General features: G+C 40.1%; 1 protein-coding gene across 5 annotated transcripts in view; it reads left to right on the top strand.

The window, feature by feature from the left end:
* Positions 1-24,180, top strand: part of SYNJ2 (synaptojanin 2) — a 69,457-nt gene that overhangs the window by 17,361 nt on the left and 27,916 nt on the right. For 3 of the 5 annotated variants that reach the window (XM_026795410.2, XM_074537677.1, XM_005490239.4), the window contains exons 3-12: positions 526-796; positions 3,187-3,412; positions 11,915-11,998; positions 13,764-13,825; positions 16,580-16,676; positions 19,662-19,834; positions 20,239-20,320; positions 20,548-20,697; positions 20,795-20,960; positions 22,817-23,008. In XM_026795410.2, the coding sequence (XP_026651211.2) occupies positions 526-796; positions 3,187-3,412; positions 11,915-11,998; positions 13,764-13,825; positions 16,580-16,676; positions 19,662-19,834; positions 20,239-20,320; positions 20,548-20,697; positions 20,795-20,960; positions 22,817-23,008 (1,503 nt within the window). Of the gene's footprint in view, positions 1-525; positions 797-3,186; positions 3,413-11,020; positions 11,779-11,914; positions 11,999-13,763; positions 13,826-16,579; positions 16,677-19,661; positions 19,835-20,238; positions 20,321-20,547; positions 20,698-20,794; positions 20,961-22,816; positions 23,009-24,180 lie in introns of those variants that run through there. The other 2 variants (XM_074537678.1, XM_074537679.1) reach the window with 2 other exon arrangements.

The following is a 24,180-nucleotide window of genomic DNA, read 5'->3' as shown; positions in this document are numbered from 1 at the left end:
TCAGCTGCTTCGTGATTTCACATTATGGCAGCTGTAATTGTTTTAGTGATAGCTGAGGTTGTTGAATCGTGTACATGCTTTAGTGATACAAAAAGCAAAATCTTAAGAATTGGTAAAACTGAAATTTTACAAATGTCTGAACATGCCCAGCTTCAGCTGAAGCCAGTAAAGAATCTGAATGCTCTATGTTCTGTAGGGTGATGAAATTGACTTTTTGAGTATTGTTCCAATGGTAAGCACTTTGCTCTTCATAAATTCAGTGGGGAAAACACACTCTAGTGCAACAAAGGATGTCGATGGAGAAGGGTTATGGAATATTGTGCAATTGCAGTCACTTGTCTGCAGTTAAGAGGAATTCAGAAATGTGAAGAACGCGGCCTGCATGCCTGTTTTTCCTGTTTGTTCTCTCGTGAAGCAAAGACGCTGGCCTCTGCTGGAGCCCTGTCGGCATTGCATGTGACAGGACTGGTGAGGAGCCGAGTTCCCCTGGAAATAACTCTTTTGTAACTGTCTGTCACTTTCTAGGTAACGCTCGGCTGCACTTTCTGGTCCTGGTGACAGGCTGTACATCGGTGGGCAAAATCCTGGATGCTGAAGTTTACAAAATTACTGCAACAGATTTCTGTCCTCTCCAGGAAGAAACCAAGGAAGACGAGCGCGTTACTGCCTTGAAGAAAATACTGAACTCTGGGATGTTCTATTTCTCCTGGCCTAATGCAGGCTCAAACTTTGACCTGACTGTGCGGGCTCAGAAGCAGGGTGATAACAGCTATGAATCTGGTAACTCATTCTTCTGGTTAGTACTGCGTGTTCTACCTGAGTCTTCTGTTGTCCCCACCTGTATCTCATTGTCCAGACTTTCTCAGAGGGAAGTGAACATGTGCACTTCAGGTCCATCTCCTTTCATTCATTGACATGTCCTTTTACAGGGCAGGTGGCTTTAATGAATTCATGGTAACTTGTGTTTAATTAAAATTAATCTGATAGTGAAGTGCCATTATAAAATGACATACTATGCTTCAAAGGGGGAAATACCAGATATATATTGCTCATACTACAGAAACATCTCTCTATATGTCATGAATAGTTTCCTCTGCAGTCCTTTTAAATACTTTTCTTTAAAGTTATCTAATGGAAACCTGTGCTTGAACTGTTCATAAATCCCATTGTTTGCACTGAAGTATGTGTTATTTTTTAGAAGTAGGTGTTTGAAGTCTGTAGTTTATTGTTTCAGTAATGTGCACTAGTTTTTATATTGAAAACATCAATATTAATATGTTTACAGCTCAGTGCAAACACAAATCACACAAAACAAAACTGCTGCGATACACAACTCTGTGCTTTTTACTTTCTTGTGCTTATAAAGCAAAGAAAAGTTATCTCGTATTGTGGTAAGTATTGGTTGAGGGGAAAAGAGAAAACACAATGCTGGGTTGATGTAGTTCAGTTTGTTTGCTTTGCGAATTTTGGCATAATGCTTGGATTTCTATGCCCTTCCCCACCCCCACCCCCTTCTTTTTAAACAAAAAGTCACACAGCAGGCATAGCTGTTCTGGAAATAAAATGAGGGTTTGATGTAGGTGGGAAATAACTGGCGGGGTTAAATGTGAATGTGCTGCTAGAATGTGCAATGAGGCTTTTGGCCCAAAGCAGGTGAATATTAAATAAGCAAAAAAGTTCATAATGGGTGATAAATTAACATGAGAGAGCAGTTCAGTTAGGCTAAATAATCTTTCCTGCTATGATGTGATTTTGACTGGTAAGATTTAGTGGGTTGACTTTAAAACTGAAGAAAGATACATAATAAATACTTGCTTTCAACTGTGCTAATGATGCATCCCTCTCCAAAAGGTCACCAAGCACTGTCACGTCAGACACATAGCAGAAATTAGTTGTACTCCAATGATGAGACTGCTAAGATGACAAAATCCCATAATAAAGAACATTTAAAACATCTCCTTTTCCCTCTACTGTCTTTTGAAACTTTTTTCCTTGGAAGAGAAGTATATTTGCTGCTTCTGGCTAATCCAGAAGTAAATTCTGAAGTTTCCATTCTGCAGTATGTTGTAGAACAGGGAAAAGTGGTGACAACATCACATTAAAGGCAAAAGGATGCTCCAAAAAAATTATCTTGAGGTATTTAGGTGATATGGGAAATTTCAGACAAAAAATAGATGCTTGAGGAAAGTAAACAATGAGATAAATAGTTATACAATGAAAAGTGTAAGATGACCTTAGTTATGGGCAACGCAAACTGCCTGTTTAATGAACTGCAACAACAACAAAAAATTCTACTGGAATTTGCCTGAGTGAGGACTTCCTATGCAAGTAGAAGTGGGAGAAAGAGGTGGAAGAGATAGCAAAAGTTGAGCTAAAAAGAGCTAAATTGAGCTAAAAAAAGGAGCTGCTTTTTTTGTTACATATTAGATTAAAAATGTAATAATGCCTTGCACCTTTTTTGGTAAATGCTGTACTCTAAAAGAACAATTCTTCAGGGGTTTCACTCTCTTTTACAGATCCTCTATTGAGCAATGCATGGCCATAAAAGATATTTTTCTGGCCCTCCTATGTAACTAAAGGCACATTTTGAGACATGAAGTAAAGAAAAACTTCATAATAAAAGAGACTAGATTTGTTAATTAGATGTGACAGGTTTCTTGAATTGTTGACCTTGAAGGTTAGAACAGATGTTCCTCTTCATTTTAGTAGTACTTTTTGCAATATCTCCAGTGACTTACAGATCCAGTTTCTGCTTGGAATTTTTTTTTTTCTAAAAATCCTGGTGGATTTTGAACCAATTCTTCATCCTGTAGTGAATGCTAAGGTCCAGGCAGTACTCTTCCAAAAAAAGTGATTAGCTTGACATTACTGTAATTTATTAAAAGATTACTAAATATAAATTTCTGGAGCTGAAAGAGGTGGCATTTGCATCTGAATTTATAAGACAGGTACAAGATATAAAGGCAGCACCTTGGTGGTAGCTGTGTGGTTAAAATTTGCCATGTTCAGTTCACCGTAGTAGTTCACAAGGGTTTCTTCTCGATATTTCCTGGGCAGAGATAAGTTACAGCAGAAAAGGGGTCATAAAACATTACTTGATTAAATTAGTGATTGTTGTCAGGCGGCACCCATGTCTGTCTGTTTGTTTTACTCAGTAATGTCTCTGTGTGTTGTTGAACCTTTCAGGAACCAGCTATTGCACGTGCCCTTCAAGCACTACCAGGTGAACTGCTCCGACTGGCTGCTGAAGGTGGTCTGTGGCGTCGTGGACATCCGCACTGTTTATGCTTCCCACAAGAAGGCCAAAGCCTGCCTCATCTCCCGCATCAGCTGCGAGCGGGCCGGTGTCCGCTTCCACGTCCGAGGGGTCAATGATGATGGACACGTGTCCAACTTTGTTGAGACAGAGCAGGTAAGTGCTTGTGTCCAATGGCTTCGCATCACTTAGTCCACTCGTGTTTAATTGGGGCAGGGTTTTCAAGGAGAATTAAAGAAACTCAGCAAGTTTTTTTTTAAATATTGTTGCATGGCAGATCTGTTTGTTCTTGTCCATTAAGCGTTTCTTTGCAATCTGCTCTTTTTCTCTGTTTCTGACTTTTCCATTCACACGGTTTTCACTAACACTTTTCACTTCTTTCCTGAGTGTGAAAGTCTGGCCATTTGATACTGTAGTGAAATGTAGACAAGGGTTTTTAAACCATTCAGGAAGGTGTCTAGCCAAGGTGCTGGGACCTCATCTTAGATTAGTAAAGTTCACTGTCAAATAATCTTTCTCTAGTAAAGAAAATGTTGAAAAAATAACATCTTCTCAGAGTCAGCCAAATTCCAGTTCAACTAATTTTGGAAGAGACTGCTTTTATATTCCCCACTGGTTTGTGGGGGATTCTCTCCAATGTGAGGTAGTATGACAGTTTTTATACATATGTGGTAAAAGCCTCATTTCCAGCTGATGCTGAGACAAATTATGTGTGTGAAATGCATTCAGCAGGCTCCCTTGATTGGCACAGCCAAACAAAACAATTGAATCACTTGGTTTTATTGCACATGGTTTAGCTTGCTGCCTTGAAATTCAGTAAAAAGCACTGGTCCATGAAGAATCTGAAGTCTTGTGTGCCAGCTGAAGTGAGTGCTTTCTTACTCAAGTACAATCACCTTTTCCTTTTTGAACTGAAGTAGTAATTACTAGCAGTCAGAACCATCATACAGAAATGGATCACTGTATAAACAGAATAGACAAATGGCTGATAGTTTTCAACAAAGAACAGGGATTTGCTCCTAGAATTTGGTTGTTTTCAGCATCTTCTGGGCATATCTCCAGAGCTGGATGTGTGGTGTAGATTGTATGTGTCTGTATATGTAGGTGCATGTACAATGAAGGTAGATTGCTTCTGTGATGCTCATAAGGGGAGCATGAAGCAGTGAGAGAGCAGCATGGAGGCACTTGAGCTGTGTCATTGCAAACCTGTGCCTGATGGCTGAGGAGGGCACCCCTTCTCAAAGGAACCCACACTTTGGTGGGCTGACTGCACTAGTATTTCCTCATGGCAATGTGTGAATGTAGCAGCTCTGACCCAGTGAGCTCCTTCCTGTTATCCCACTGCATAAGCCAGGCATGCCTTCAGGCAACTGTTTGTCCAAAATCTGGCCGTGTTTGGGTACTTTCCGCATTTCCTTTGAGATGTTGTCTTTGTAACACTGCTTTAACCTTTTCACCTGGTTCTGCCTAAGGACACATGTAGAGCTACCTTAGATTTGGCAGTGCTTTGATCCTCAGGAGGATGCCTGGAGGAGTTGCAGACTGGTATTCCCCAGCCTGCTGGTGAGGTTTGATTCCCAAAAGGTGCTCAAAGCATGCCCAATGGTACACATGTGACTTTCTGTCCAGTGGTCAGAGTTCTCTCTGGGCATGTGGGTGACTTTTTGTTCATGTCCCTCCTTTTCCTGGTTTGCCTGCATTTTCAGTTAGGCTGACAGTTTTCCACTTAGTGTTCAGGCTCCCACAAATTCTGCCTGTTGAATGTGAAGCTCTTCTCCTCTAGTGCTTGGGTCTCTAATATCAGCCTCCAAATTCTCTGCTAATAATTCTCTTGTGTGCCACTGCTCCAAAGCAACTGCAAGTGAACTCTTGCAACATCTACACCTTTCTAGAAAGTCTGTCAGTGCATTGGGAGATACAGCTATGTCTGCTTACTGGAAAGTGGAATTTTCCTTTGGAACCTGGGGACAGAAGAAGGGAGATCTGCCATTTTAGGTGATACGTGGTACATTCTGCTATTTTAGTTGAGTATTTTCTTATGAATGTTAGTGCCAAGCACTAATCCTGTTACTCAGGATTTGAAGAATGTTCTCTTGATGAAATGCAAGGGAAAGAAAGTCACTTGGCAGTTGACTTATTATGTGAAATACTTTTGCTGTCCTGCTCACTAGGTGGGTCAGAAGTAACTCATTTTATTTTGTTACACTCCTGGAATACATCATGTTACAAATTATTAGCATGAAAAATAAGCTGGCCTTTGTATTCCAGCAGAACACCTGAGGATTGGCTCCTGGTGAGTGGCAAAACAGTACTTGATTGCTGATGCTTCTCTTAACTGGGTCTGGGTCAGGCTCTTCATGGGAATTGCTGTGTTTTGTTCCCATTCAGCCATATGCTGAAGTGGGAAAATGGAAGGCTTTTAAGTGGTTTTTTTTTCAGCTGGGTAAGCCAAAGTGCAAGAGTGAAATAGCTTTAGGGTGAAAGGCTTGAGCAGGTTCAAAATTATAACGAGAGTTTGCAGTTTTAAAGGTTTGTGTGGTTTTGTTTGTTTTCAAAAGCCAAAGCAAAGAAGGAAAAGGTTGCTGTTACTAATGGTGCTAAACACTAGTTTTACCAAGCTGCATGTCCTAAGAAAGCAAAGTTGGGCTAACCACTAGGATGCCTGAGATCTAGTTCAAGCTGGCATCCTCTTGCCATTAGGATGGAAGAGTCCAAGAATAAACTCCTACTTTCATAGTAAATGACTGACTAATCTCCTGTGAGGTAATATCTTGGCTGAATAACATTTTGTTTCCATTTGCTGGAGCCTGTACAGTATTATGGTATGTTGGCTATGTGCTTGCATGGATAAATAACACCCTAGGATTCTGAAAACCCAGGACTTTTCCCCTCTTTGCAGGAATTGCTTCTAACATTTTTCTGTTTTTAGAAGAGGGAGAAACAATTAATCTTATCTCCAGGCAGCTCTTTTATGCATAGATGGTATGCTTTTGTCTCCCACTGAGTTAGCCTTGTGGCATTTCAGCTCTGCAATGAGTCATTTTTTGTGGGCTCACTTAACTGCTCTGAGTCAGTGTTTGAGAAGAAAGGGGGGAAAGTAAAATATCTTCACTTTTTCTTTAAACAAAATAAGAACAACTTATACTATATCTTCAAGCTTTTTGATCATTTGTCTTGTGCCTTTATGAAGAAAGAAGAAATAAAATATTATAGGAAACACTTAAGGAAAAAGAAAATGAAGGGAAGAGAAGGCAATCCCTTCAATGTGTACTTTCAGATTTGCTGACAAATATTTTGTAATGGGATGGTATCCCTTTCTACTTGCAGTTCTTGCCGTATTGCAGTTAATTCTCAAGCTGCTTTTAAATCAGTCTGTTTCTCAGTTGAAGCTTAAATGTTTCCTTTCACCTTTTTTTCCTCTCCTAGTAATCCTTTGAAGTTGAGACTGTGTTGCATTTTTGTAATTCTTTTCTTCTGGTACCTCTGAGGAACTAGAAATGCTCTCTTCAATTAGTCTGTGTGCCTGTTACTGTTTACATTTCTGCTCTTCTCCCAGTTACCCTCCATAGAGTTATGCTAAAGTCTTAGTATGTGGTTTACAAGGAACAATTCTAGTTAACCAAAGACAAATAAATTGTTTCAGTTTTTTCCCCTTCATGGAATTGTTCAGTAAAGAAAATCGAAACCTTGAGAAAGCACTAAAAGGAAATACCATGAATTTGAATTAACCTTCCCTTTCTTCCAGTTTCAGAAAAAATTGTCAGACATGGATTAAGGAAAACAATCCCTATTTAACAATACCTCCTAGACTGTATTGGATAGCTCTCCAGGAGAGGAATGGATGCAATCATGTGGTTGATTTATTTTCTGGATCAAGTTTTAATATGACCGCAGACAAGGCAAAAAGGATTATTTTGGCAGATATATCCTTGGGTCCCATGGTCTGAGCTAAAGGCACTCACAGAGAGGTGTGTTTAGGCCATCTGCTGTCCAGACTCTGTGTGGCAGAGCTGGGGATCCCCCAATAAGCCATCAGAGTATCCATCTCATCAAGCACTGTGTCTCTGTGTACCCCTTGAGTCTGTAGTGAATTTTGCTGTTTGAAGTTGTGACCAAATCATTATTATTTCTAATGAAGGTGGGTGATGGAGATTAATGAGTAAACTATTCCAAGCAATAGATGGGCACAGCATGCTGGGATCAGAACACCGGTGACTTGACACAGATGTTTGCTTCTTGTCCAGAAGCTTTTTAGTAGTACCTGTGTTGTCATCTTATTGCAGGGGCTCCATACTGTTGTCTCCTTATCCAAAAGTTTCGTAATTTCTTGGTGTTTTCTCATGGGCATCTCCTCAGAGCACTGACTCTTCTTCACAGAGCAGCTGAGTGACTCCAGTTCCTTCTCAACCAACCACCCCACTCTTTTATAGCACTTTTCTTCTCACTGATTACAGCTGTGGCCTCTTAAAGTCAGGCCTGTTCCTAATCTTTGATAATCAGCTGCAACTCCTTAGGGGTAGGATTATTTTCTGCACTTATATTTTCTTATATTCTACAACCTGTGCATGAAGTTTGCTTACCAGGAAAGATCCTTGGATTTCAGGGGCAAGGTCTGGCCCTATGAAACAGAAGAGAAAGATTGAAAAATGTCCTATTGAACTGTCAGTACTATCACCCTTAATCCTGAGCTGGAGAAAGAGGCCACAAAGAGAGTCTAAGACCGCAGAAGCTGAAAGAAAAACAAGGCAAATTCTAACACCAGAGGTCAGAGGCCAAGTAATCTATTGTTAAGGCAAATAGGTCTTCCACATGGGTTAACTATCCAATTGCTACAGCGCTGTCTGATGGGAACCTGGTCTGGATGTTCATGCAGCTGACAGGGTTGGATTGTAGTATGGGCCAGAACCCTTGAGATTAAGGAAGTAGACCTCAAGTGTTTTGAGGATTGGATAGGAATGAACATTCTCCCTGGGGTACATAGGCACCAACTTGCTGTCATTTTGGATCTAAGACAAGAGATAAGACTCCACAAAGACAGAGATTTAGCAGGATGTATGAATCCTAATGAGCAAGTGTTGTCCAAAAAGTAACTGATTGTTGTTGAATTTCTAGAGAAAAACCAGTATGATCTTCTTGTCCATGAGAAAAGGAAAACAGAAGACAGGAAAATTCTGGACATAAGGCATTTAACTTTTCTTTAAGTTTCTTGTCTAAAAGAACTGTTCATCTTTTGTCTAGTACCTTAGAAGAAGGGAAATGGCTCTGCTAGAGGACAGGGTAATAAAGTCAATACTAGAACAACAAAAAATTGGGATGGATATGTGCTTGTAGGAAACATAACATTGTGCACAAAAACTGATCAAGGCTGTGAAGAATATGAGAAAAGAAACTGTACTTGTCCATGCATAAGCAACAAAGTTGGGATCTTTTCTTTATGAGTGTCATTTCAATCTAAATATATTATTAGTTCTTATTTAATATTTTAGCAAATAGGGTTTCTTACAGTGTATGTGGCTGCTAAGATTAATCCATTCCTGATCTGGAAAGCTGTCTTAGTCTTTAAACCTGCTTTCTTAACAAGTCTGTTGGTAGGAAGTCTGTTGCCACTAATATTGTAAGATCAAGAGATATGTACACTAAAAGGCAGTGTCAAGATCAAGGGTCATGTTCCTTGGAATGGTGAATGAAGGATAGTGGGTATTACTGAAATTGAGGGAAGATTTGCACAGTTATAATGCTTAATGAAATGGTTAGAGTCTGTTGAGGAAGGAATGACTGGCAGAAAAGTCATTTTAATGAGTCTCCCACTCATTAAAAAAATATTAAGTCTTTTTCCAACTCGCTGGCAGCTTGGAAGAAAATAATTTTGGATTCATCTGGGTCATGAGAATGAGGTGAAAGGATTGTGAAAGACCAGAGAATTGCTCCGGAGAACCAATGATGAGCCCTGTAAGCAAACAGGAGAAAAAAAGCACTTTCTGTGAATTACGGTGTTGGAGAGGCTGTGCTCCCTGTTCAAAAACCTCATCTGATTTCTAAAAGCTGCACGGCAACATACGTAAAAAATGTCAGTTTCTTTAAAATGCTCTGCCATCGTAAAAGAATCCTGTATTAGAACTCACCTTCACAGAGGATCCCCCAGCCCATCACACATCAAGGTTTAGGCATCCTTTTAGGTTACAGGAATGATCAAGTAGTTTGAATATTTTGGTTGTTGTTCAGTTCTCTAAAGGGACAAGCTTAATAGAGCAGAAAACAGAAGAGGTAATGGGTCAAAACCAGTGAACAGAAAATATGAGTGGTACTGGTAACAAACATCTGTTAACCACTAATAAATGGAATTGGAGCATCTGTTAATACAGAAATAAATGTTTGGTCAGTATTTTTCTTCTGTATTTGGCAGGAAGAAGATAGGTTATATATTCATGGTCTGTAACATGGTCTATATAGGTTATATATTCATGGTCTGTAACTCAGAAGGATGTTAAACTGCAGGTACTGTATTAGAATCACTATCTTTTTATCAGTGAGTCTAGAGATTTGCAGCTGGATGTCTAAAAGAGCTGGTCAAAGAAATACTTGAACTGTCAGTTTTGCAGTCAGATGTGCAAACAGGGACTTCCCAGAATACTGTAAAGGACATTGATCACCTGTAGCAAGCTGTTTGAGTGGTCACCTTGTACTTCAGGTAAAGCTTTGTCTGTATTTGTCATCATTTGATGTTTCATTTCTACTCAGTAGTTGTTAAGAAGATGATTGTTGCCAAGATTTTAAGTAGGCCAGTCCTGATTTTTTTTTTTGCACAGATTCAGGTTCATTTAGTATTAGTCAGGATAATGCTGGGACTATAGTAGTGCTATTAATCTGCTTTAGCTTGGAGTGAGCTTCTTTGGGTCCATGGCTGTGAGTGAAAAGATGATTCATTGTGTAGAAGTCTCTGACTCATCTTGGCACGACCTATCTCAGGGAGAGTGTGATAAAAAGGAAGAAGGTGGGGCTGCTTATTCCTCTCCTAGTCCAGCTGCAGAAGGAATGATCTCTTCTGAGCACAAATGTACAAAGAAAAGGCACACCAGTGTGTTGCCATGGAAATTTGCTCCTGCACTCAGGTGCCAATAATGTTCAGAAAACTTTACTGGGAGAGCATATTTTAGATCCACATTGCTCAAACTGTGGCACAGGCCTTGCAAGAAAGCTTCTCTGAGCAACCCCTCTCTTGCAGGGGGTTGTGCTAGGATGGAATGTAACAGAGGAAAGGGTTCTTAGTGCTTTGGTGAGAGATTAAAATGATGGAAACATAGTTTTGCACTATGGCTGGGCTGGCTATCCTTCTAGCACTAACACTGTGTCCATGATGAAGCCACTTAAATCATCTTAGTGAAATGGAGACAGTTTCAAGTGCTCTGCAAAAATACGGTAAATATTAGATAAATGTTTTGTCACCAATTTTATCTAAATATCTCTTTTTCACACATGTAGCTCTAAAAACTGTACATTGATAATGCTTATGAAGATGAGAGGTCAAAGTCAGGTACTTTCCCTGAGCCAGCCATTGGCCACATCTAGTGGCAAATCCAAAAAGACAAAAACACTTTAAAGCTGTAGAGAAATCCATTTTCATGTTCTGTTCTATTTTCAGAGCTCCTAGCCAGCTGGCAGCAGCTGTGCCAAATGATATGATGTGGTGAGTGTAGCTACCTGGATAACCTGGATACCATTCCTCCCCAGGGCTGCAGAGCAGGCATTGTCATGCATGAGATAACAGAGATGTGTATCATGTGTATCATGTATCCTCCGTGGAGAGCAGCCAGGATTCCACTGCTAAGTATAGGCCAGAGGAGGGAGCTGGGCTTTGCACAGTTGCTCTGTGGTCACATTCAATCTGAAGATAGTACCTTTTATGCTAAGTTAACATAATGTAACACTTGCACTGGGGACTGTGGATGGGGTAGGCAAAAGGGGAAATCAGTCTTTGTTCTTCTTATGGATTTGACCCAAATCAGTTTGTTAACAGTAGTCCTGAGACAACATAGAGGGAGATTTTGAGGTCTGGTTGGGAAAAGAAGAATTTGGAACCTCTTGTTGTAAGCCCCCTTGAAAAGAAGTAGATCACATTGCTGCTCGCTGTACCTCAGGATGGGAGTGGCAAAGCTGCTGGTTTCACAGAGTTTTATTTGGATTCTCTGACAAGGCACAGCATGCAGTGAAATAAGAAATGGTAAATACAGCAGGAGATAAGCTTATCCCCCACCTGACGTTACCCATCATCAGTCACAAGGAGCAATGACATTTTGCACAGTTGAGTTTTGTGAGAGGGACAGAAGGAGAACATATGCCTGGCCATTCCAAGAGTCTCCACCAGCAGCTCAAATCCGTCTTGATTGTGGGTGAAAGATGTTGTGGTGTTTGAAGTTTTCTCCTGTTTCTGCTGAGAAGTGAGTTGAATCTGCTGTGATGACATGAAAGCAAATACGTTGTGCTTTGTTCCACTGCCTGTTAGACTATGGAAAAGAGGCTGAGCGGTAAGTGGATACAGGGAGATACATGGTTTACTTTTTTTACCCTTTGAGTTCAGTGTCTTTAACTGTCACCTGATGAAGGGGCCACAGGCTGACAGATCTAACTGCAGAACTACTTTCCTTTTTTTTATTTTTGCAGACAATTTACTTGGATGATGATGTCTCTTCCTTTGTGCAGATCAGAGGCTCTGTTCCACTGTTTTGGGAGCAAACGAGACTTCAGGTAAAGAAATAATCAGAAAGCCTACCTTGCTTCTCTCTCTTGCTACTTACAATTTAGAATTAACATAAATATATATATTATTTTTTAATATGAGCTTCAAAGCTCATTCTGTGGAAGTGATGAGCTCTTTCATTTTAGATTTGCCTTGTAGAAATTTTGTGTGTTTAGATAAACGAAACTATACTAGACAAATGGCTGTAGGCGACTGAAGTTTAACCTTTTTGGGTGTTTGAATGCCTCTACAGGGAGCTGTTTGTAAGGGACTGTGTCCTAATGTTATAAACTGAAGCTTACAGCTATATCTTTGTAACATTTTCAGTTTTATTCCTCTGAAATGCCTGGTTTTCTTGATGATATTGACCTCCATAATACAACTGGAATATTTAGGGATACCAGTGCTCTGTAGGAGCATGCTACTGTGAAACAAAGTAAAATGTCTGGATGGTGTGTTTTTGGGATTTCAGTCAAAAGGGTGAAAATTATCTAATTTGATTTTTTGTGAGTCAGAGATGTAGGATTTCATCACAAGATTATTGCATCAAATATATGGTCTGTGACTTGCAGCTTATATACTGTTATAGGGCCAAATAAGAATCTTCCTAGCACACTTTGCATTCTTTTAACAGAGGGATAAGCAGCTGAAATCAGTATGCACATATATTTTGTGAGTGTTAGTAGAGAAAGTACATTACATAACTGGGTTTTTTTAAGATACTTTAAAGGTTACATGATACTTTTTTTGATCATTAAATTAGAACCTATGTACTATTCAGAGGCACTGGATTTAGCACAAAAGGAAGTGACTAAAAGACCCCTGTTGTCTTTCAACACCATCCAGTGCAATACTTGCTTCTTTTTGTAAAGCAAGTTTGTCCATATGGTCCATATGATTGTGCAAGTCCTGCCCATGGTGTAGCTGTATCCATCATGTAGCACTGTTGATCTGTATGTTACAGAGCCCTCAAGCATTTTTGGCTATTGGGCAATATCTCTAGTTAAACAGAATTTTTGGGGTTTGTTTAGTAGGCCTGGTTTTTTTGACTAATTGGATTAGATTATATACTCTTACTCCTTGTGTGTGAATGTACTGGCACTGGTGTTAGAAAGAATTGCAGAAACCAACCTCATGAAAAACAAATAAAGATGGTGAAGTATAGGAAACAATGCATGATCCTATACATATTTAGGAGTTTTTGGAGAGGAAATAAGCTCTCTGTAATAATTTCCCAACAGTAGCTACCATTCAAAAGGAACTTGAGGCTACTGTTGTTGACATCCACGTTAAAAGACCTGTTAGTTTGAGGGTATAGAATTTCATCCTTCATATTTTGAGTCACTGTTCTGATACTTGTCAAAGAAGTCAGAATACACAACCCATGGAACTGGCATAAATGTATCCCTTTCTACAAGGCAAGGGCAGTAAGAATGCTAGGCTCATGGAATACTCATGTGAGGCAGTGTGTGCTATTTGCAAGAGGGAGCTGGCAAAGAGATGTGATTTGTTTGGCCATAAAAAGATGTGTAGGTATCCCTTTGCTTAATGGTAATTGTGTTTTCACTTGTAATTGTAAATGTTGTCTAATAAAAGATGGGGCTTTTGTGTTAAGGATATTATGTGTGGGGGTGGTTGGAGTCTGTTAGAGATGTCTGGTGCTGTTAAAAAAATGTTTTTCTCTGAAGGAAAAAGGGAGACATCTAGTGACTTAGGACTCTAGCAGTTTAAGAAGGTTTTTCTATTTCTTGGTCTTCTAATATTTTATTTTAGGTTGGTTCCCGCCATTTAAGGCTCAACAGAGGTCTGGAAGCCAATGCACCTGCCTTTGACAGGTAAGTTTCATTCCACTTTGGCATCAACACAGCAGCTTGGCATGTATCCAAGGTTCCATAACTTTGTCTTCCTAAGAAATCTTGAGAAACCTCTCTCAGATGATGTGGCAAATCTTCCAGGTGTGGCAGATTATTAAACTGGTTTACTTAATTTAGTGACTTCTTTTGGTGCTTTTGTTCCTTCTTGTTTTCAGTGATAATTGAATTAATTTGGTCTTCTGGCTCATTTCTGTAAAAGTTTAGGAATACTGAGTGATATGCAAAAGAAGTGTTTATGCAAACCTTTGTGAGCCAACAGATGTGAGTTTACACTTATGGTACACAGAGTATGTGTGCTTTACCACTCTAACAAAAGTAGCTAAAGGGTAAACAGTGCTTTCACTCCATTCTGCATTTGGTCTTTTCTTCATTGTTTTCCTCCTACACAGAAATAGCAATGCCTTATTCTGTGACCAGTGTTGTATGATGCTATTATGCTGATGCTTTCTATTTTATGCAAAGACTGGCTTGCAAACATTTTAAAACCATTAAGACTCTGTTTGTTTGTCAGCTAGAAACTGTAGAAAAAGACATGCATTAGCTTGATTCCTTTGGATGTCTGACTAGGAAATGCTATCCTCTAAGGGTATATTTCTACTGATATCCATGGGAACAGTGCCTGAAAAGCACATGAAGAATTTGTCTGTGGGAAATTTTCATCTTGTAAATGCAGGTGAAGTGATTAATTTCTGTTTTGGTTTGGTTTTGGTAGATCAGTTTGTTTGTTGATTTTATGTAAGGCTTCTTTATTACCTCAACTGTTAGCACACAGGATATTATTGACTGTTAATGGTTTTTCTACAGTGAAGACCCCAAACAGGGATTAGAATCTAAAGGGACTATACACCATAGCAGTTTCTGCTCCAGAGGTTCTTGGCCTGCATTCTCCAAGCTTTTAAGGATCTTAAATCCTACTGAATTCAATGGCCTTTGAGACCTTTGGTCTCATGGCCATCTGGTGATGTGATAACTTGCCCTGCCAGTGTCCCTGAAGCTCCATCCATAAAGGTTTGCTTTCCACAACAGAGATATTTCGTGCAAGAAAACAGTAACTTATTTAGCATCCTCATGTACTACCCATGGAATTAAGAGTACCTCAGGAAGGAACAACCTTTTAGTCCTGACCCTAGTACAACTGGTGAATAGCTTTCTCCTAAAACTTGCACTATACCTTCTTTCCCTTGTGCCAGTAAGTTATATGGACTTAGGGATCTCTCTTCTAACAGATCTGCAAAATACAGTTCTTTGAAAATGGGCAAGAAAGAAGTGACTGCTTATATGGAAAAGTACACTGGAATTTAACAACCTGCTACAGCTTTTCCAAGATATTAATTTGGCCTGTTACATTTAACCATGTGAGAAATGGATGGTAATCTTGTTAGATATTTTTTCATCCTCTGTCTCTCTCCAGAGAGACAGATTTCTGTGGAGAAATCCACGGGGAGCTTTGCTTTCAGTATTCAAACAGGTGACTTGAGCTTCAGTAGTTCTGTTGTAAGGAAGCAACACTGCCAGAGAGGTAGGATCTTGATGCTGGTATCAGAAGGGCGCCAACTATATGGGATGAGTTGGCATACAGAGAACTGGTTGCAGAATCAAGAGTGCACCAGAAAATATATTTAGCTGTGTTTTCTGAAGGCAATGCTGATGACTTCTTTAGTTTCTCCCCTTCCATGGTTTTCTGTGTAACTTATTTCTGGTTAAAGGATTTAAAGAGTAATGCCAGAAGATGTATGCTTCCTGGTTTTCGCACACTTTGCCATTACACGCTATTTTGCAGCATGTAATAACTTCTCATTTTTGTGAGTTTATTTTTCTTGTCTGTTTCCATCCAGCTTCCTCTTAAGTACTACTACAGTGTTGTCTGTACATGATGGAAATCAACTTTAAGATCTGATTATGTCTTGATGAACCAGCACAGCTTCTGCAGACCATGCATTCCAACTTGAAAAAGATATTTGAGGGGAGAATGGGTGTTTCAGCATCTGGCTTAAAGCTCTTAACTTGAGTCCCTAAATGTCAGGCTTTGAGATTTTAGTGACATAGACCAAAAAATGCAGCCCACTTTATGCTTGTCCTATTTTGAGCTTTTCCTGCAGATTCTGAGCCAGACAACTTGGCTAAAAGGACCTTTGTTCTGAGCCAGTGCAGCAGTTCTTATGATTAGTCATCTTCCTGCTTGATTTGAGTTCAGAGTGAATGTCTCCATGTTGCAGTAGCTCAGAGATGTTTGAACCCTGTCACCTGTGGCATGTGTTTGGACCTCTCTGGCCTTGGCACTGGAGTTGTAGGCCCCATTGCTGCTGCTGACTCTTAGTCTCAGCTCTGCAAGATGCCAGACAATTCCTTTTGAAGTGTAATACATTTTCCTCTCTTCTTGTCTTTCCCGTGTAGTTCCCAGGATAACAGCCAAGAGGTAGAACCATGAAGAGCAATGTCAAAGCTAACAGTGACATAAAAGATTTGGGGCCTATTTCCTAAGACACTTCTTTCCTAAATTTCAGTACAGAATACCGTATCTATTAATTGCGCACTTTCACCATTTTTACTTTAATAATTGATTGCAAGGAAACTGAGAAAGATGTCTGTAGATGATATGGCAAAGACTTTCTGCTAGATGAAACAACCAGTGATCTCTGCTTTGTATTTTGAAAATGGCAGTAGGCAAAATAACTTAGTTTTGTTTAGTACCTATTATGGTTGCTTTTGCTGTAGGCATATGATGCTTCTGAAAGAGCAGTATGGAAAACAAGTGATCGTTAACCTATTGGGAAGCAGAGGAGGAGAGGAGGTGCTCAACAGAGCTTTTAAGGTAAAAGCAATGATTTTCTTTTTAACTCTGATTTCTCTTGAGCCTCCATGTTCTTCTGTTTTCCTTCTACCCCAGGAGGTGATGAATAGTATTTCTAAAGAAATTATGTTAACTCTTTACCACATTACCTACTGAGAATAGTGCTCCTTGGTTTCACAGCTTAGTTTCCAGCACGACCTCTCTGCTTACCTCTTCATACATTTGCTTACATTCCCTTAACCAAACTTAAGAAGAAATTGCCTGAATGCTCCTAAGGATAGTTCACATCTGCAAAAGTGAGTCATAGCCAGCTTTGACATTGTATGCAACCACCTATGCAGTCCCCTGGGATTGCCGGAGCTGTCTGGGGGCTGGGTGAGCCTTGATCGCTGAGCACAGTGACTTAGCATCACTGAGCTGTCTTGCTCTGATTGTAATGGGAAATAGCTATCTAGCACTGTGTTTGTTGGGAGTTGGCTGCCTGAGCACCAGATGACAGTTCGGTAGAGAGAGAGAGATTTTCCTGGCCTCTAAGTGCCCCCAGACACAACTAATACCTGAAAGCAAGGATGTCAGGCATTGTAGAACTAAAGCTATGCTGCTTTCTAGTGTGGTATTCTTTTTAAACTTAGTGTGAACTTAAAGCTGCTGATTGGCACTGAGTGGGATTTGCAGCAGTGCAATAGCTGCCTGAATCTGGCTGGGGGTTGATGGAAGTCTGCCTCCTTAGGTGCTTGTTGCTTTAGCAAACTGACTTAGATACTTCAGAAGTTATGTTCCTAAAACTAATGATAGGATGATTTAAGTACACACCTATAGTAAGTGCCATGTATATTTCATTGGTAGAGAATGATACCTGCAGTTCCAAGCTGAAACATTTATTATGTGAAACTAAACAAAATAAAAATAGTGGTTAAATAATAGTCCCTGATTTCTTTCCCTCTCTGTTGCAATAGTGAATTTAGAGGAAGTGTCAAGTTTGTTGTCAATTTTTTTGTGTGACCATTTCCTCCTCCTGCAAAAGAGCTGGGAAGGACTATGTATGTCCCCAGCAGAAAATGATGAAGTGAAGGTCTCCCCTTGTACAGAATGTGGCCAAAGAAAGTGATTAATGACTAAAACTTGCAAGGCAGTGAGGAAGGTACAAGAGTGGAGTCTGGTCCTGGTTTCTGTTTTCAGCTTCTTACTGAATTTCTGCATGACATGGCTAAGACTCTGTAATCTTTTGGTTTCCATCTCCTTAAAATAATTTTGCTTGTTTGTTTTGCAAACCCTACTGAAATTTAAAGGTTAAAGATAACAAATTCTGAAATGCTGAAATAACTTACATGGATAAAAAATTACATTTGTTGATAATTTGATACTGATATTTTCTCAAACTCTCACATTCTTGAAGATCATGTTCTAGCCAATATCATCCAACCAGATATTAAGTCAGAGACTGGGCATCCCTTGAATAAAGACCTTACATTTGTTAATTTAATTTAAATAAATTTTAAATTGTTTTGTCTAAATTGTTAGTTTTTTGCCTATTTTAGAAATAAATAAACTCTGAAAATAACCTGTGAGCTCAAAGAATTTAGACTGACATCACTGAAAACCAAAGTTTTGTATTAATTCAGAATGATTCCTTGGTCATTTCTTTACCTTTTTATTTTCAGAAATGAATGTTAGGAAAGACTATAGAGTTAATTTGACTTTGATTTTAAAGGGCTTGAATTAAAAATTAAGTAATTCATAGGAGTGTGATTAAGTTTGCAAGTCTCCTGTCATTAGTTTGTTCATCTATTTTTTGCTTTTATTTATTTCTCTTCACTCTTGCTTCAACCTCAGTAATTCTTATCAGCGTTGGTTCAAATGATTCTTGTAATTACTGCTGCTGGGCTCTCTTGATCAGAATGTCACAGTTACCACCATTCATTTACCATTTATTATGCATTACCTGAATCAGACCAGACCAAAAATCAATACTGTTCCCAGGAAATGCTGTTCCTCCCACAAGCATTCCCTATAACAGATGTAATTATGTTTACAGTAAAAGCAGGACTGTAGTGTAGAGTTGCAAATATTCTGACAATAATTCACACTGCAGCAGTGGGTAAATGCCATCCTCAAGTGCATTACTAGTGCCAGCATCTGTCAGGGCAGATTGGGATGTCAACAGTAACAGTCTAATGAAATACATTTTACAGATCTCTTTCCAAGCACTGCCTTTAAATTTCTTTCTGCAGGAAAGGCTTAATGGCTTACTCAATACAATTATGCTGGTGTAACTGCTACATGTACACTTTTAATGTAATATCAGATTTGTTTTGTCCAGTGTGTGTCACAATGTAAGTGGAGAAAATCATCCGTCTCTTGGCGTGAGAATGTGCAGGAGGGAAGAGAATAGACAAAGGCTTGCACAGTTTGAGTTAATGTAATGGTTCTCTCTGCCTTTCTTGTGGAGAACAGGATGTATTACTGTTACAGATACCTTAATGATGTAGATGTATCATTGCAGATACCTTAATGAAATTTGTGGTGGTTAGAGAAATGCATGTGAGGTCATTGAAACTGGTGATGAAGTACTTGAGGCCATTTGTGCCTCTTCTTTCACTTCTGCAGTTTACCACAAACACTTTATAGTATGTTTCCTGGAGTGTGATTGCTTACTTACTTCCTCCCCCTGAGCCTGCCTAGAGCATTGCTAGTGCTGTCCTCACCTCATGCACAGAGGTAGCAGCAGCCCATTGCTGAAGGGCTGCCACCAGCCAAGGCACAATTCTATGTATACTTTGCAGTTACAGTTTTCCTGCAGGAAAATTGGGTTCTAACAGTCAGGTTTACTTCTGTGAAGACAACAAACAGGGAACTTCAGTTGCTTTTTTCATGTCTGGCCTTTCAAAATTCCCTACGAGCTATGTGATTAACAGTCCAGGCTAATTAATGATAAAAGTTTGCTGATATCAATCCTTACACGTGACTTGAGCAGGATTTTTTTCCTTCATTCTCTTACCTAAACAGAAACTGCTATGGGCATCTTCCCATGCGGAAGACAGTCCCATGATAAACTTTGACTACAACCAATTTGCAAAAGGTGGGAAAACTGAGAAACTGGAAAATTTGCTAAGGCCTCAACTGAAGTTGCACTGGGAAGACTTTGGAATCTTCTCAAAGGGCGAGCATGTAAGTCCACGGTGAGTGTCTCTGCCCCTCTGTCCCAGTGTAGCTGGGCACTGCTTGTCCTGGCCTTCCCAGGTTTCTTGCTGTGTTGGGACCATGACCATAAATTGACCATCTTGAAATAAAATTTTGAGACAAAGTGTAGTCTTGGTGCTAAATCAATGACTTGGCTTAATTGCATCTCCATGGTTTCAAATCTGCAAATTTACCAGTGCGTGGATTTGCTAATATAGTGTTGCAGATGTAATCAAGTAATTAGATGTGTTAATGGAATATATTGTGCACAGTGTGCTTGCACCGTCAATACGTGGGTGGGTGTATTCAGGCTGAACATTTGATGATCTTGTTCAATCAACTCATGATTAGATGTTATTTTAAAATATACCATTTTCTCCTCCCTCCTCTTTGGTTACCAAAGTCTGCAGACAGGTACTTTTCGAATGAATTGTTTGGACTGCGTGGATCGTTCTAATAGTGTACAGTCCTTCGTTGCGCAGGAGGTGAGTTTGTCAGAGGACCTTCCGTGGGATACCTGTAGTTCATACATTGACTGTTCCATGGGAAAGACAGGAAAGAGGCTGTAAGTCTCAGTTACACAGGTCAGTCTTGCTGCTCTATGGTACAGAATGGTGCTGACTGGAATACTGAGGATAAAAAGAAAAAACATATTTGAAAACAATATTTGTTTATTTTTTGTGTTTTTTTTCTCCTTCTGCACCTAATCCAGATACTGTTTGCTCAATTAGAGAGCCTTGATTTGAACTCTAAACCTATAATTGAGCGCTTTGTGGAATCCTACAAGGAGATGTGGACTCTCAATGGTCAAAATCTGAGCAGAGTATTTAGTGGCAGTCGTGCCCTTGAGGGGAAGAACAAGGTAAAGAAAAATGGCAAAACTCTTTATTTACAAGTAAAGAAAGATGTCCTATTTATTCTTCAGTGTCACTTGTATTCATAATTCCTGTCTGCTGTAGGTTGGGAAGCTCAAGGATGGTGCCCGCTCTGTGTCTCGTAGCATCCAGTCAAATTTCTTAGATACAGTGAAGCAGGAAGCCATTGAGCTGCTGCTCATGGGTGACTTCTACCGTGAGGAATATGCAGACAAGGGCAAGATGCTCATGGACCAGACTGCACTGCTGGGTAAAGCCAGTCTAAATGCTCCCCTTTGGTCTTGCATCTGCTTTTAGCTGTCAGATATAAGCAATTGTACCCTCAATCAATATACAAGCTGCTGTTGCACAGATCTGTTGTTTAAAGCACTACTTTCAAATGACCATAGCGCAACTCTTGTGCTTATTTCTCATATTTTGTTTTGAACGTTTGAATATGTTTTTCTGTTCTTTGATAGTGATAATCTCTGACAGTTGAGATCTGAGGTCCAATCTTAGAGCTGGACCAGAGGGAAGGATTTTAGGGCTGTATTCCCAGTCTGCCCTGAGTTTGTCTTGAAGAAATCTCTTGAGCTCAGCCTTTTTATCTCCTTAATTGTGTCCTTGCTCTTTGCACATGCTTTTAGCCATTTGGATCTTTAAAGGCACATCTCTGTTATTTTAGTTCATTTCCTGCTTTGTTCCAGTCCCCTAATAGTCCACAGCATAGACATATTTGTTTGCACTCATCTAGAATAAACTCAGCTCTCTCTGAGAAGATATTTGCAAACAAAATATAGAATAATTTCACCCACAACAAGTATTGGATGGTCAGTTTATTCCAGAGAACCATTCAGCACCACTTTAGTCCTGGGCTTGTTCCCTGATGTTGACCGCAAGGAAAATATAGATTACTTCTCCATGCCTGACTGCAAGTTGGGTAGTTAATGATTAACTCTGCTTCATTTGTTTAGACAGCAGAAGCACATTGCTAATTTTCTATACTCAGCAAAATAAGTAAATATAGCAGGGGTTTTTTTTGAAGAGTTCTTGCCCAGCTGGAGAGAGGCATGGCAGTGCTAGATTTGTACTGATGTGAGACTGTGCTGCTCTCCATCTTTCCTTCCACATTCTAAACTTCTAAAGGCTTCAGTTTAAGTTGTAACTTATGACATGCCTGATTGCTTGTCCTGGTTTCAGGAATAGAGTTCATTGGCTTCCTTGTGTGTGGTATAATGTTGTGTTTTGGATTTGAGACCAATGAATGGGCGAGCGCTTGTGTGCTGTACTTGGTTGCCAGCTGTGTTTAAACCACAGCAGGCTGGTAAGGCACACTGAGGGTTTTAGCTGTTGCTATATAGTGTTCATACTAAGTCAAGGGCTTTCCACTTCTCATGCTCTCCCATTCAGAAGGCTGGGAAGGCTACAAGAAGCTGGGAGGGGATGCAGCCAAGACAGGTGACTCCAAATGGCCAGAGAAATGTTCCATACTAAATGATGCCATTCTTGGTATATAAACTGGGAGGGGGGGAAATCTCCCCCTCCCTCTGAGGGCCGCTGCTTTGGAACTGACTGGGCACTGTGCCACACTGGTTTTGTATATTCTAATTCTATTTTTATTTTCCCCTTTTCTGTCCCATTAAACTGTCTTTATCTCAGTCCATGTGTTTTCTCACTTTTACTCTTGGGATTCTCTCCCGCCTTTTGCTGCAGGGGCAGGGAATGAGCTGGGGGAGCAGGGAATAAGTATTACTAAGCACTGGTTGCCCAGTGGGGTTAAACCATGATGGTGCTATAGACTAAACTGAAAAGATTATGAGGGATAAAAGAATTTTTGCATATTACTTGAAAAAGTACAGAAAAATGTAAGCTGAAAGCCTGTGAGCAGCCATTCCCAAGCTTTCAAAGGATGCCTGGTTTCTGGAAGAGAAATTGCTGACATCAACCCCAGTTATCCTGTAGCTACTGCCACTGCCATAGGAGTTATTCCCTACCTTTTGTATTGTTGCTGCTAGGGTAATGTTATTATTTCAGAGTGACTGTGCTGCTGCAGTGGGGATGGTTTCTGTCCTTTTACAGCACATTCTTCTTTTAAACGCCATCTTTCTCTCTCCCCTCTTCTGTCAGTAACTCCAAGTATTTTGAAGGCCATGTCAGAGCGTCAGTTTGAATTCACAAGCTCCAAGCGTGTTCGTGTTGCCACGGGGACCTGGAATGTGAATGGGGGAAAGCAGTTTCGAAGCAACATCCTTGGCACCAGTGAGCTGACAGACTGGCTGCTGGACTCTCCCAAGCTCTCAGGAGTTTCAGAATTTCAGGGTAAGACTTCACAGTCAAAATGTGTAAGCAGTATTTGCTGGCATCTCTAGAGACAGTGAGTCAGGACACAAGATTTGACCAGCCTTTTAAAGGCAGTACATTTTGGAGGGCATTTTCTGTCAGTTCTTAGGGGTGTATTCAGCTTCTCCATGCTTTTGCTGCCCTGCAGAAGTGGAATGGTGTGCGAGCTTCTGACAGTCAGAGTTCTTCGAACACTTTGAAACATGTGACTGTTTCAAACCTTCAGCAGGTCAGAATTCAGAGCTCTCTTTCATGCCATCCTGAAATGTATCTACCTATTCTGCACCCTGTATATAATTTTCTTCTTCCATATCTCTGTTCTTTGTTCTTTGTCGTAAGCAGGAGCTACGTGCTTAGGTGCCATCAGAGCATCTCGGTCTCTCATCTGGAGCTAAACATATCTATGCAGTCTGGACTGTGAGCTTGTCTGGAAATGTTACTATCAAAGCCTTCAGACAAAAAGATTTACTTTGTTGAAGGCAATATTTCCTTTCTTTAGCAGTACAGAGAACTCTTATGCTTGTGGCTTGATGAAATTGGCTGCTGAATTTCTTATTTATGGAACAAGGTCAGGTATTGCAATGGATTTACAGATTTTTTTATTAAGGTAAATGAGAAGGCAACATTCTGTCATTTAAAATTGAGTGGTTGCAAAACCCATGCTTTTGTTGTTATGGTGGAACATTTAGTTTTCTGCAGGCATCACAGGCATAGTCCTGTACCTAACCTTGTAGCTCAGGAATACATTCCTCAAATCCTTGGCTCCCTTATACAAGTTGTCTCATTTGAACCCTTAGTTCCTCAGTGGTATGTGATTAGGTGCAGACCACTGTATTCTGAGTAGCCTAGGTAAGTAATTAGTCCAGTCTAGTCTATTTCAGAAACACTTCAGATGTGTTAGCACATGACTGTGCCCATAACACTAAAATTTGTTGAGAGCCTGTCATGTGTTAGCCTTGCCAGACTGTCCCCTGAGAGAAGCAGAGGAGCAGGCAGCTGTGGCATGGTAGGTCTGAGCAGCTTCTGGAAGAGAGCTGAGTTATGTGAATGGGCAGGGCTAGGGTGCGACCATGCAAATGTCTGAACCCATGTTAATGCCAGTGCAGGGCCTACACAAATGGGCAAGTGTTCAAAGACAGATGTCCAAAATT

Source organism: Zonotrichia albicollis, chromosome 3, assembly GCF_047830755.1.
Source record: "Zonotrichia albicollis isolate bZonAlb1 chromosome 3, bZonAlb1.hap1, whole genome shotgun sequence".
NCBI classification, from domain to species: Eukaryota; Metazoa; Chordata; class Aves; order Passeriformes; family Passerellidae; genus Zonotrichia; species Zonotrichia albicollis.
Note: the sequence above shows the minus strand (reverse complement) of the source record. Positions and strands in the feature narration are given on the sequence as shown.